This window comes from Gymnodraco acuticeps, unplaced genomic scaffold, assembly GCF_902827175.1.
Source record: "Gymnodraco acuticeps unplaced genomic scaffold, fGymAcu1.1, whole genome shotgun sequence".
NCBI lineage: Eukaryota > Metazoa > Chordata > Actinopteri > Perciformes > Bathydraconidae > Gymnodraco > Gymnodraco acuticeps.
Genome location: NW_022989979.1, coordinates 1,510,454 through 1,524,921, shown reverse-complemented (window position 1 = coordinate 1,524,921; position 14,468 = coordinate 1,510,454). Strand labels below are relative to the sequence as shown.

Genomic DNA, 14,468 nt, shown 5'->3' with positions numbered 1-14,468 from the left:
ATGTTGTAAATATATACATTTTTGACAGTCTTATCATTCCATACTGATTTTATTTAAATTTTATGAAATACAATAGGCCTACTATGATATTTTCGTGGCCTACTTTTGTTGTGACATTCTTATGACATAGTGTAGCATAACATGAGAATACTCAGTCAAAATGTAAAGTCAATGTTACATTCAATCACTGGTCATTAAGTACACGTGCTGCATTAATTAAAACACACGAAACGTGAACCTTTTTTATTATGTGTCGGAGAAAGCAGTCAGTGCAGCCCCCAGCCTAGAGGGCGCTATAACGAAAGGACTGGCTTCGGCAAACATCGCCATCTGTCGTAAACTCGACTCGGTCAAGGATGGAGGAAGAGGCACGTAAGCTTCTCGAGGAAGGAATTGTAAAGAAATTGATCAGTCCTGGCAAAGGAGAGCTATCGACCTTTCCCAATGGAACCAAGGTAAAACTGTAGCATGTCCGCAGACGGACCAGTAGGGTCTTGTCCTCTGAAATGGTTAAGAAAAGCGACGAAGCACGCTAGCTAATGCTATCACTGGGAAGCTAACACTTTAGACACTGTCAGTTAGATTAATGTTTGTATACAGCCACTGCTGACAAAGTTGTGGGCATTGCTGCCTTAGTTTTTGGCTATACAGTGTAACATTTGTTGATCTTGCTCTTTTAAAGCCGGGGGACCTTACATTTCTTCCCTTATTTTTTCATCTTGATGGAAAGATAGGGGGAGGGACAGGATGGTATGTGTTTATGAATGCTGATTGGTCTAAATCTCACGTCAATCAAACTGCTATTGTTGTGATTGGCCAGAATAAGATAGAGCGGATACGCTCTCCGGGCCTGTCACAGAAATACAGATTGCTCCTTTGTTTCTAGTACACAAGCTGCATCGATCCAGTTTACTTAAAGGGTGATGTCTAAACTATTATTTAAACCGGATAGTTATGTTGAGCAGGGTTTAATGTGTGTGTTCTTCGTCTCTGTGTTCACCAGGTGGTCTTCCACTACCGCACCAGCCTGTGTGATGGCACAGTGCTGGATGACTCCCGGACCATGGGGGGCCGCAGCAAACCCATGGAGCTCATTTTAGGCAAGAAGTTTAAACTAGCTGCGTGGGAGAGAGTGGTCATCACCATGAGACAAGGCGAAGTTGCAGAATTTAACTGTGAAAATAAGGTAAGTGAGCTAGTCATTTGCTTGTTATGGGGTGACGATCTTATTTTTATTTTTCGTGCATTGACCAATGACCATTTCTCTTCACCCCTCAGCACACATCACTGTACCCACTCGTGTCCCAGTCCCTGAGAAACATCAGTGCTGGTAAGGACCCCCTGGAAGGCCAGAGGCATTGCTGTGGCATTGCCCAGATTCACTCCCACCACTCTCTGGGGCATAACGACCTGGATAATCTTCAGGCCAATCCGCAGCCTCTTCTCTTCACCATCGATCTGCTGGAGGTGAGCAGGCAGGGCAGAGCACAGATTTTAAAATCATTGGTTGCTTTTTAAAGGATTCAGTGTTGTTTGTGGGTTACTTTCTATTGTAGCACCAACACACAGCCTGGGTTGTGGTACCCAGCAACTACCATCACCCTTTTTATATCTACGTAACTTTCTTTAAAGTATTTTTTTTTTCATCAAACAAGACACAAGAAGTTTTCTTTTCAAATATGAAATCAAAAATGTTTTTGATTATTGCATACATTTAAGTATTGGATATAATGTAGTCTAATATGAATCTAACACAAATTGTTGTTAATAGTTAAGCAAAAACTGAAATGTGTAAGGCTTCCACTAACCGGGGATCCAGCCACTGATCTTCAATCTCTTTGTCTGCTAAGGTTCTGGCTCCAGGATCGTTCCAGCTTGATGTGTGGGCTATGACAGACGAAGAGAAATTGAAGCTCGTGCCTCAGATCCATGAGGAGGGCAACACGCTTTTCAAGCAGGGCAAAATTACAGAAGCTACAGAAAAGTACTACAATGGCATTGCCTGCCTAAAAAATCTACAGATGAAGGTAAGGGCACAGTTGAATACAAAAGAAAATACATCTGATCCAGTTTTTAGTATTTCATTTCATTACAACAAACTCTTGCAAAAAAATGCATTCTCTTACTCTTCTGTGACTTTTTTCTCCCCTTCAAGGAACATCCTGGAGACGAGGTATGGGTAAAGTTGGACCATATGATCACACCACTGCTCCTCAACTTCTGCCAGTGCAAGCTGCTCCAGGGCCAGTACTACGAAGTCATCGAACACTGCTCAGCACTCGTCTTCAAATATGAGGGTAAAATAAGAAACAGCCACTTCCAACAAAATCACAACAACAAAGTCATAGTGTAGTATGTCATCAAAATGTCATTGTATACAATGTAAAAAAACAAAAACATGAATCCTTGTCTATGTATGCAAGTATGTTTATTTGATTTGTCTTCTTGTATTATTTGTGTCTCATTCATAACAGACAATTTGAAGGCCTACTATAAGCGTGCTAAGGCCCACGCTGCTGTGTGGAATGAGGTGGAGGCCAGGGTGGACTTTAATAAGGTTTTGGAGCTGGACCCCTCTCTGGGACCATCTGTTGCCAAGGAGCTGAAGGCCATGGAGGACAGGATCCGCAACAAAGAGAAGGAGGAAAAGGGTCGCTACAAGGGCCTGTTCAACTACACCGAACCACCAGCCACTGCTACTACAGTAAATCTATTTTCATTTTTTTTAAAGCAACCATCTTCTGGTTCTCAGATATTACATTTAAGATGTTTATTATGATATAATATGTGACCCGCTCTATCGAAATCAGTCGGAAGTCGCAACGGCTCATTTCAAAATAAACGTGGATTTGCGTAAAAAACTATTTTTTCGGGGTTCGGGTGTTTTGTTTGATTTTAAATAAACAAAGTCTTGGCTTTCAGAATATGAAACTTTTATTTCCAAAATCACACGAAAAATAAATTTTTGAAGCTTGGAAGATGACACCTCTCACTCGCAATATGCTCTTCCGCAGCGCCCCCCTCCCTCCGGCTGAAATTATGAATGTAAGCGTATAGTAATCATAGATAACACGGCAGGGTCCGTTACAGTTTGTTTTCATCTGATTTCAATTAAACAAAGTCTTTCAGAATGTTAAACTTTTTTCGGCAAATTCAGATACAACTTTGAAGCTTCGGCATAATTACAAGCGGAGAACGGAGTAACTTAACGTCACAGCAGGCATAACAACAGCCGGTGTTTCTCGTGAGGGTTTTCCCCGGGAAACAAACACAATACACACAAATGCAAAATTACACAAACACACACACTCGCGAGCTTCCCCCAGACCAGTAATCCAAACGAAAATATCTTCCCTCCGTAGTATTTTGATAATTTGCTCCGCTAATAATCAATCAGATCGATGGATTCCAGAGAAGTGGAAATTTTGAAGGCATTTTTCTCAAAATGATGACTCGGTGACAGTCATTATATAATGTGACATATTTTTGATTAATATTTGGAGCACAACAACAATCCTGATATCATTAGAAAGCTAGGAATCTCCTCTTTCCAGCAGTGTATACAACTCAAAATGTGTCTTCGGGTCAATGCGACTGATTTCGATAGAGCAGGTCACATATAGTAGAAATGTAATTATTTGCTTTTCCCTCCTCGTAGGGTTGAATCTCGCAATGGGATGGAACAAGAGGATTCCTGTGAATTTCAAGATGGAGAAGAAACGGTAGACACTGCTGGTGTTTTACTTTTGATCCCCGCACCCAAGCCAAACACTCTTCCCTCTGCCCCTATGGCACACTCGAAATGTTCTCACACACTGTCGAGTCACACCTAGTCACGTAGATATACCAAGGTGCGATTTGCATTCCTGCCTTACTTCTTTCTAAACTCCCTCTCTCTGAAAAAAAAGAAGTACAATTCAGTCTTTGATGAGGACATGGTGACATTACCAACTTGACTTTTATATTCCATAGAAACCTGATATATGGTATGTACTGGCCAACAGCATTGTCATTTCAGAGCATATGGTTTTCCTCTGTTAAAGCAACAGAAATGTTAACACTCTTGGTTTTCACTTGCTCACAGGAATGGGCTACTACCTACAGAAGGTTACCCTTGGAAACATTTTCACACGATTTGCTGCAGAGATTTTTGTTTTTTTCATTTAATGATGCATTTATCAGCTGTTTGTGGAAAGTCATTATATTGCAATTTATATAGAAAAACATAGACTTTTCACAGTATTAGAAACAAGTAGTTCAATTGTATTTTGTTGTCTTGTTTTCTCTGAAATATGTGCAGAGCTGTTGGATTTTTCTAATATAACCATAGTCCAACCAGGAGAGATTTAGATGGAATTCCAGATAGAAATGTTCTCCCCTCCAAAGAAACAAGGAATATTTTTTTTTTCTTGCACAAGGGACATCATGTACCCATCATGCACTCTGCTGCTTTGCCCCGCCACACCTGCTCTTCCATCTTGGTCACAGCGGAAGCACAGGAATAAGCAGGAGGCCATTATCTCCTGGTGTATGGAACTGGGAAACCCAGCGTTCTGTGACAATCATTATAAAACACACAAGGACTTGTTATCTTTGCTTTCGCTTATGCACTTATTTCCTTATGTAAGAAATATACCATTGTATTGTTTTTTTGTCAATATCGACTCTCCCCTCACCTGCTCCTTTACTTGCTTTAATAGAGCCACTCATTACTCTTTATGTGAAGCACTAATGGCGTCTGAAATCTGAAGTGAGATTTTAGTGAGATGGTTATTATGTAACAACAAATAAATGTGAGTTTATCTATTGCTCTGTATTTTCTTTTATATTTTGTGCCACATGATTTGGAAAATAGTGCTCAAAATATTTAGAGAAATTGTTAAACATTAGCACAAGTTGAATTTAAAAGTTTTCGGAGCTCTCACACATTGTTGCTTTCATTAATGGAGTCTTTCATTGCTCAATGCCCTGAAGGACTTCACTCAAATGATTTGAAGATGTCTAGAATGATACATCAGAGTAACCAAAACAAAAAATGACCCACTCATTCTTATTAATTATGGTTCACAAATGAAAAATAAATTGAAGGTGTTTTTTTTCAGTTATTTAATTAAGATATACATACAGAACTGCAAAAATCTGGTTTACAAAATTTCCATACTAACAAATTGACTTGAGATGTACAGCGTTCTTGGGATTGAAAAACATCTAATGTGTGTTTACACTACAAAACAACAATGCAATGTGGATGGAAATGGGGTATATTCAGGATGCTCAGATTAACAAAACATTCAGTGGTTGCAGAGTGACGGTCAGCATAGAAACTTAAGACGGGGTGCAGCTGGAACTTTGATTCCACCATTAACACTAACCCATCTGTCTTGGTCAATAGCCATTATTGAATAAAAACATTCCAATCGATCTTACTAAGGTTTTTACCAAGGGCTCAACTTAGTAATGTGTTTAAATTCCCCACAATTCTATTTAAAATAGATACAAACCTGCATTTTGCATACACCCTACAGTTCACAGAACGTTTGTGATAAACATAAATGGTATTGTGGAATGCAGGGAACAGTGGAGACAAGAAGGACATAATGCAACTATAAAAAGCCGCAGAGGAAAGAGCAAAAAAGCAGAGAATGGAAAAAAGTGGTAAAACAGACGTTGGGGATCTTGAGGACAGGCTTCTACGGGAAAGAGTGAGGAGTGAAGGGAGCTTTCAAAAAGGTTATGTGCGGGCGCTTCTTTCCGTCTCTGCAAGACACTCCCTGACCAGAGCTCGGGCGTGGATAATACCTGGAGACAGACACGAGGATCAAGGAAGCATCTAATTAATAGTTTGACTTCAAAGGAATTGATTAAGTAATTGGTAACAGTTTATCTCTGTGTACCTCAACTAATAATAAACCAATGCATCCATGACAGTCTAAGATAACAAAAGCGCTGCATTAAAAAAAGAAAACTGCAGGTCAAGCTAAAGGCACAATTGGGTTCAGCCGTCTGTCCGCCTGTTAAATTAACACCACAGCAGCCACCGCAGTTGCTGTCTAATGCATGTGCTTCTTTTTAAATCACACCAGACAATTACTTCTATATATTTTCATTACTATTCATAAGAATTTAAAAATAAGAGCCAAGAAAAGCCGTAGCGTAATGATCATTTCCTTCTTAGACCACACCTTGTGGTTTGAACTGACTCTCAGTCAGGGACTTAAATGTTCACACAGAAAATAGACTTTTAACCTTTGTGGACAATTGCTAAACATCTTGATTGTTTCTCCACATACCCAACTGCTGTAATTGTATTAGTGTTATTAAAAGCAAAAGCAACCAATGTCCCCCTTATGTAATTGAGTTTATTTGTCTTTGCTTCTGAGTTTATTTAAACACAATATGTTGGGAAAAAAATCCCCACCAGTAGATGACCCAGGGTCACCACTCTTCCTTGGAGTCCTTTATTTCCATAATAAAAGCAGAACAAGTCCAGCAGGGAACCACTCTCCCTCCCTTCAGCACTCTTATGAACTATTCATGACACACACCACCACAAATCACGACTTGTAGCGAGAACAGGTACTGTATGTTTTAAAAGTAAAATATACCTCTCTTTAGCCTCTCCATAGCACTCTTGCTCCCAGCGTAGGTAGGCCTGATCTCACGGCTCATCTCCTCGATGACGGACAGAAGCTCACTGTATGTGGACCCTTGAGACACTTTGACAGGCTGCTTGTTCATTTTCACAAACATGGGACAAAAAAATATATCTATCAACACGGGGCTCAGCTGAAAATGCACATCACAATGAAAGAAAAAAGTTCAAAGAAAGACGTGCTACTCTCCCTCATATGATATAGCGTGATGATAAAGAGAGCGACAGTAACAGATAGACCACACACTGCTTTTATACTAAGGTTGCGTTCCAATAGTCCATTTAGCTTAGGAACCTTCCTAACGGAGTGAAATGACCCGGAAGTCCCTCAGTGGCAGCCATGATAAGTGCCGTTCCAATTCTCTAAATGAAAGGAAAGGAGGTTTCAAACTTCCTTTATAACCTCCTTTAGCTTAGGAACCACTGGACCTCCCTTGACGAAAGGAGAGGAGAAAATGCTGCCCCACAATGCATTGCAGCCGCAGCATTTGCCGTCACTCAACAGTCGGCCGTTCACGGAAACGGAGAAATTATATCATGAAAGTTACGGTGCTTATTAAGCATTTTAAAACGTATGTGGTAAGTTGCCAAAGTGCTTTGTTTTGAACGTTCATCAGTATTATAATCAAAAAGAGAAATATGAACGTTAGTTTTTACTGAAATTATCAAATAAAGTCAACATTTCACAGTCTTTACTGAGCTGTGAGGGGTTTGTTCAACTTTTAAAATATGTTTGAATGGTGATATACACAGTGATAGATGTTAAGGACTAACGTTTATAATAAATACATTTGTATTCATTTTAAGATATTTTAATAGTTCATACAATCATACGTATTGGGATCATTTGTATTAATGTGGACCGGAGGGAGAGGGTGACGAGCATAAGTTTCACTTTCCTTTTTTATTTCAATTCCAACTTTGGTCATGAAGAATATGTTTCTCTGTTGTCCACGTTCATAAAGCATAAAGCAACAGCATCAGAGCACGGTGCAGAGTCTCTAGATGAGTTTACAGTAGTCCCTTGTTCTTATTAAACATCCATGTTGTAGTCCGCTGTATAGAAAACTAGTTTCCATAGTTTCCCCACAGCAGCAGACGCACATTCATGACGTCCGCTGCCGCATCATAAACACATCAGATAGTGAAAGTGCATTCGGATTCTCTAAAGTACCGCGGTCTCTTCTCCTAAGTCCTTTTGAATTCTCCTATCCACTATCCCTTAACCCCGTGACGTTTCACTCAGAGGTCAAGGAATAGGAGATAGGGCTAGAATTTAGGAGCTAATTTTTGGATTATCGGAACGCAACCTAAGTCTCTCCACGTCCCCTAAGCTATACAAGCCTCTCTACATCTCCATGGTTTCATATAAATATGTGAACATTTTTGTTTTTTTGTAATACTATGCACAACAAATCAGCCACCCCCTCTAATAAAAAATGTAATGCATTATTATTATTATTATTATTATCTCAACACTCCTACTGTATCTAATTCACATGCCTTTTGCTGCCTCAGAGTAATAACCTTCCAAAGCTGTCTCAAAGAGTTTTTACTTTACACCAGGAATAAAGGGAGAAAGAAAAGCTTTTAGAAGGTGGATTAGTAAAAGCTGACCCTCTCTCTTTCACTGAAGCTGCAAATAGAGGAAACGTCTCTAATTATGAATCAGCTTTTGTATAACAGCTGGGGGTGTATTCAGCTCATCATTCTGTTCCTCACAAATAAAACACTAGGTATGCAAGTTCCTGAGAGAGGTTTTCTATACAGATTTTTCTGTCAAGGCCATGCTATCAATTTGTGTGGTACAACCAATGGCAACACAACAGTGCTGTGTGAATAACTGTAGCACAGACATACCTGAACAAAGCCCATGGAGGGGGGGCCAAAGTCACTAAAAGCCGGCCTAAAGTTGGATGACGAGGGCAGGGAAGGGGAGGGCACCGAGGAGCCTGGGCAGATGAGGAGAACAGTTGTTACAAACTTTAGCTAGAACACAAGAACAATGAGAAGCAGTGTGCCTCGTGAATCATACAAATAAAGTTTCAACACTAATTAACTGTTTTCTGATACACAGAAGACACCTAAGAGTAGTTTATTGTGTGTGTATGGCCACTTACCATTACATTAGTGAGTGTTTAACTAGAATCACAGCATGAGGTTGATTATGTTGCGTTGCCATGGTTACTGACTTTCCAATTTTTGACAAAGTCGCTGAGAGGCTGAGGCCGGGCCTGATTGATGTTGTATGACACGCTAAAAAAGTAGGCCTACTTGCTGAGATCAAGAGCTCTGTTTCGTAGTATTGTAGTTTAATGACAAAAAACTCGGTGACCAGACATACACATTGTTATAATAATCAAAGCAATCGTAAATCTTGCGGTCAACAAAAAAGTACAACCGCCCTGTGTCACCCTCTCTTCCACACACCCACACCTCACGCAGGTGAACAGGATTATAATGAGTGCCGCCCATATCCATGTGACCCAAGCCAACCAATCAATAGTGATCAAACAAATATCTTATATTAAAACGTAAAGGATTACTAAACACGTTTCATGGCTCCTACAATAGTGTTGAGTTAAGATAAAGCAACTGGTCAATATTTCATGTACAACATTAAAGGGACAGTTCCCGCCCAAATCCAAAACATATGGTCACACTAGGGGTGTAACGGTATACGTATTCGTACCAAAAATATTCGGCATGGGCTAGGGATGTAATGATACCAAAAACTCACAGTACGATAACATCGCGATAAAAAGTCCACGGTACAATATTTATCGCGATATTGAAAAATAAAGAAAAAAAATGTGATTTTTTTTTTGTTTTTTACTTGAATTTTTTTTCTTTATTAAATAATAAATCTGATTTGTACAGCATTTTAGTAGGATAGTAGTATTTTTTAAAGTGTCAACAATATAATAATCAGACCCTGCAATAGAATAAATCAAGTTTCACTTTAGTTTTTCAAGTAACTCAACTCTAACTCACTCACTCACTCACTCACTCACTCACTCACTCACTCACTCACTCACTCACTCACTCACTCACTCACTCACTCACTCACTCACTCACTCACTCACTCACTCACTCACTCACTCACTCACTCACTCACTCAGCATCATCAAGGTTTTCTTTTAGGAATATGAGCATGTCCACATTTCCAGGTAGAAGCTGGGATGTTTGGGCGTTTACAATATCCCCTGCTGTGGAAACAACTCTCTTGCTTGGTACTGATGTTGATATTGAGAGATATGCTTTGGCCATGGGTGACAGCAGTGGGTAAAACTGTGCATTGTCTCTCCACCACTTCAAAAACAATACAGTTTTTGCCAAGAAGGTGAGGCTTATTGACAGGGCGAGATATAAATATACTCTTGGTACTTGTCAATGTCTCTAGGTATGTACGTCTCCGATTTGGGAACATTTTGGTTTCGCAGTTACGTACAAGGATGACGGACAAAGACAGGTGGACCGAACCAAAGCTGTTTGTCGGCATTGTTCAACTAAAATTGGTTACGCGGCTGGCAATACATCAAACTTGCACACTCTTTTGAAAAGGCATCACCCGAACGTGAATATCACCGGTACCAAAAGAAAAAAGACTGAAGTGCAAACCCAACTCCCGCTAGCATGTAAGCCTCCACCACTCGCAGAAAGTTCAGACCGAGCCAAAGCTATTACAAACACCAAATATCCTTATGTTGCCATGTTAGCAAAGCACTACCTGGCTGTATCTGCTACCTCTGTCCCTAGCGAGAGGGTGTTCTCCACAGCAGGAGACATTGTTAGTGCCAGCAGATCTGCCCTTTCGGCAAGCAATGTGGACAAGTTCATCTTTATTTAAAAAAACATGAAAATACAATGACAAGCAAGTCCTGTACAGTACAGATCAAATACAGATTATTTCAGTTCATCGAAATTCTGCACCTTAATGTTTATTTTATTATATTTTGTATTTATTTGAGTGAATATTCACAGTTTAATAATAATTAAAAACCCAAAACTAATATTTTGTTTTGTGAGTACTAGTACAGTAAAGTTCAAATAAAGATTATTTCAGTTCATCGAAATGTTGCACCTTAAATGTCTATTTTATTATATTTTGTATTTATTTGAGTGAATACATTATTCACAATTTAATAATAATTAAAAAAATATATATATATATTTTATGTTTTGTGATCATTTGTTCTGCTGTACCGAAAACGTACCGAACCGTGACCTAAAAACCGAGGTACGTACCGAACCGAAATGTTTGTGAACCGTTACACCCCTAGGTCACACTACAAGTTCCTTTAAACAATAGTGCAATTGATCAATTAAGGCTGTTTTTATGAAAGTAACCATTACAATTTAACTGTACTACACCAGCCCACTGTGTTGGCGCGCAGAAGGGATGTTGCCTCTGCTCTGGAGGAAGCTTTGTGATGGTGCGAGCCGAGGTGTAAACATTAATAGCGTCCTTCTCGGCTGAGCTGAAACGTTAGGGTGTTCAGTTGCTAGCATATGAGCCTCTCACTCAAGAGTAGTTGTGTGGTGATACGGTTGAAACCACAAGCCAGGAACCAGTTAGTGCCAATATATTCAAAACAAGGCACACATCATATTCCTATGATATCTCCAGCACTCTGCAACTGGTACCAAAATAGTCTAAATGAATAGATAGCACTACAGTCAAGAGGGCAGATAAGTATCTGATTTTGGGGGAACTGTGTTGTGTTAGAACCTGGAGGTGTGAGGTTGGATCCAGAGGGCGCCGGAGCAATGGGTTTGTAGCTCATGGCGAGTTCGGGAGGCAGCTCCCCATACGATGCGCCACTTCCTTCCGACCCATCAACCCGGTGCTTATACAGCTTTACTGGTGGTTTTGAGCTCCTAAGAGCTGATGCAAAGAAAAAACACACACACAGAAAAACACGTAAATATATGTTCATCAAGTGTGTAGATATCAAAGGAGTGGAAATTAATTCTTATGCATGTTTACAGCTTTTTAGGATATACCCTACAGAAATATAACAGGTAGCTCAATAGCAAACAGAACCCAACCCTTGATATATCTCTCAGTTTATGGCATTAAACGGAAAGTATTGCAAATATTTTGCCAAAATAATGTCAACATTTGTGATCTTGCTTATATGTTCATACATCGAGAACAAGAAAGATCACTTTATGTGTTTGAAGTTAATCGGTAATGTGTAGGAGTTCTCGTGTCCTTTTAACAGCTATCAAAAGAGATGACATGAACAAGGAGAGAAAGACGCAGATCCTTGGATAGCTTTGACTGAGTCAAGCTTTATGCTCACTGTCCTTTGCATGCATTTATCTTTAGAAAATCAGACTGCCATGCATTACCACCAGCTTTCAAGAAATGTATCATAATCCGTGATAGCAATGACATACTGACTGAGTAGTTGGCTCTAGTAAGCTGCACCAAATAAACTACTTTAAATGTAACTAACAATTCCCTTTTACAGCTAAAACATATTTTAAAATCACATACTTAATGGTTCCCAGAGAGTTCAAAAATACTGCTTGTTTTATAAAATGATTTCCTTAAATAATCGTCACCATCACAATGCACAAAGTGTACGTCTTTGGCTGTGCTGTTTCTTAGTTTAATCCTGCATTTTCCTTTAAACATGGTTTGCATCCTTTAAGTGTGTGTTTCATGTTGTCATTTCTGCTTTATTGAACATTACATTTGACATTATGTAAAGCACTTTGAAGTGTGCTCTACGAATGATCTTCTCTTACCCAAACAAGACCATATGACCCTTTACATATTATTATCTTATTATTATTATATTATTTTTTATTATATCATTATTATTACGTTAGTATTGTGAACAACAGAGTTGCACAGCAACAGTTTGTTAATTGTGATGATCTTTTAGATACATATATTCTGTGTAAATGTGAGAGGAAACGATTACCATTACAGTCCATCCCTCATCAAAGGTACCTTCAATTAAGACAGTGTTCACTTCTCATTCAAATCTGGTCAATATCACATCTGATAACAAGTTTGGTATGAATTTAACTTGATCAGTTTTATGTATTCAGGCACCTTTCAGAGCGAGGATTATGTTGATGTGATCACCAGAGGTGGGGGAGTGAAACACAAGCTGACGTTAGCTTCAGGAAGGTGAGGAAGAGCTAACTACTACTAGGTAATGTTAGCTAGATTAGCTAAGGCTAGCTGTCGCCGGTTAGCATAACAACAAGTAGGACGCAGGAAAATAGTCGTGATGCAGAGTAGATATTTCATATACAGACAGTGAATGATATAGGGGTTATCTACACTCGGAACCATTTAGAAGACTATAAACGTGGGGAAAGTCCTCACCTTTGTAAGCAGACTTTGAAAATCCTCTGTGAGAAGACAGCTCTTCCCGTGTGTGAGTCTGCGCAGTAGTGATGCGTAGTGTAGTACAGTTTTTTTACTTTTAAAGCGACGTGATTGGATGATTGAGTAACCTATGACGTCTATTTCAGAGATGTCATCACGTACAGTAACCACAGCGCCAAACATGAAAATTAGTTTATTTTTATAAACTTTAAAGGTGATGGATTTGATACAAATATTGTTTTTTTTATTCACTTATTCTAATTTGAGGAAAATGTCATATTCACAATAAGAAATGGACTGACTAAAAATCTAATTTTGCACATTTTTACTTAGAATTACAACAGTATGCCACAACTATTAAAAATATTCATAATAAGAAGCCAATCAAAACTAATTTGTAAAGTATAAAGTGTATTTGATCAATATTTGACTTGAAATGTTTGTTTTTTCCGTTATAAAATAAGATAAGATGTACTTTATTAATTAATCCCAATTTGGGAGAAGAAATGTGATGCAGAAGCATAAAACAAAACAAGGCATTGCACATAATAACAAATTAAAAGAGTAGAAAGATAAGATAAGAAATACTTTATTGATCCCAATTTGAGAAATGTTTGCGTTGCAGCAGCATAAAAAGACAAGGCATTGTACATTGGAGAAACTAAAAGACTAGAAATAAACAATCGAAGATGTAAACGTCTCAAATAGAAATAAAATAGCATTAAAAAAGTAAAAAATATACATGTGGAAATACAAATCTACAGTAACAAAATATAAGCAGGATATTATATATATATTAATTGTGCAAGGAATGGATTATTAAATATTAGATTGAACATAAATATAAAATGTACAGTGTGAATGTTATAGGTAGTTAACCAAGGACAAACTATGGAGAAGTGAGTTCTCTTCCAGCCAGAGGTGATTTGTTATAGTTATGGCAGTTGGCAGGAATGTTTTCCTGTATCGGTCCTTGTGACAGCGGAGCTGCAGCAGTCTGTTGGAGAAGGATCTCCGCTGTCTGTCCAGCTGCCTGTGGAGAGGGAGGGGGGTTATCCATGATGGACAACAGCCTGTTCAGTGTCCTCCTCTCCACAGCTTCAAAGGGGTCCAGTTTGATGCCGATGACAGAGCCAGCTTTCTTAATCAATTTGTTAAGTCTGCTGGTGATGCTGCCCCCCAGCAGACCGCAGCAAAGAAGAGTGCACTGGCCACAACCGACTGGTAGAAGATCTCCAACATCTTGCTGCACACGTTGAAGGATCTCAGCTTCCTCAGAAAATAGAGTCTGCTCATCCCCTTTTTTATTTTTTATTTATTCATTTATTTAACAGGGACAGTGCACATTAATGAACATTTCTGTAAATGTGCCAGAGTTAGCCAAGAGGCTATTTTTCATCTGTAGTCCCTGGACAGATTTTAAACGTCAACCTAAAACACATTTCATTTTAAACAAGTAAA

General features: G+C 38.9%; 2 protein-coding genes across 2 annotated transcripts; one reads left to right on the top strand and one right to left on the bottom strand.

Moving 5' to 3' along the window:
- Positions 1–302: 302 nt before the first annotated feature.
- Positions 303–4,809, top strand: aip (aryl hydrocarbon receptor interacting protein). Its single transcript, XM_034211684.1, has 7 exons — positions 303–455; positions 1,004–1,186; positions 1,279–1,467; positions 1,851–2,027; positions 2,156–2,297; positions 2,475–2,704; positions 3,659–4,809. The coding sequence occupies exons 1-7, from the start codon at positions 357–359 to the stop codon at positions 3,662–3,664; spliced, it is 1,026 nt and encodes a 341-aa protein (XP_034067575.1). The 5' UTR covers positions 303–356; the 3' UTR covers positions 3,665–4,809.
- A 282-nt stretch (positions 4,810–5,091) lies between these two features.
- Positions 5,092–13,092, bottom strand: cdk2ap2 (cyclin-dependent kinase 2 associated protein 2). Its single transcript, XM_034211685.1, has 5 exons — positions 13,005–13,092; positions 11,385–11,540; positions 8,513–8,604; positions 6,606–6,726; positions 5,092–5,799 (listed from the first exon to the last, which is right to left on the bottom strand). The coding sequence occupies exons 2-5, from the start codon at positions 11,437–11,439 to the stop codon at positions 5,732–5,734; spliced, it is 336 nt and encodes a 111-aa protein (XP_034067576.1). The 5' UTR covers positions 11,440–11,540; positions 13,005–13,092; the 3' UTR covers positions 5,092–5,731.
- Positions 13,093–14,468: the final 1,376 nt, after the last annotated feature.

Coding starts and splice junctions, on each gene's coding strand:
- aip (XM_034211684.1), top strand. CDS start 357: ATGGAGGAAGAGGCACGTAAGCTTCTCGAGGAAGGAATTGTAAAGAAA. Junction 456..1,003: donor CCTTTCCCAATGGAACCAAG/GTAAAACTGTAG, acceptor TGTGTTCACCAG/GTGGTCTTCCACTACCGCAC. Junction 1,187..1,278: donor AATTTAACTGTGAAAATAAG/GTAAGTGAGCTA, acceptor TTCACCCCTCAG/CACACATCACTGTACCCACT.
- cdk2ap2 (XM_034211685.1), bottom strand. CDS start 11,439: ATGAGCTACAAACCCATTGCTCCGGCGCCCTCTGGATCCAACCTCACA. Junction 8,605..11,384: donor ATCCAACCTCACACCTCCAG/GTTCTAACACAA, acceptor TCATCTGCCCAG/GCTCCTCGGTGCCCTCCCCT. Junction 6,727..8,512: donor CCTCCATGGGCTTTGTTCAG/GTATGTCTGTGC, acceptor ATGAACAAGCAG/CCTGTCAAAGTGTCTCAAGG.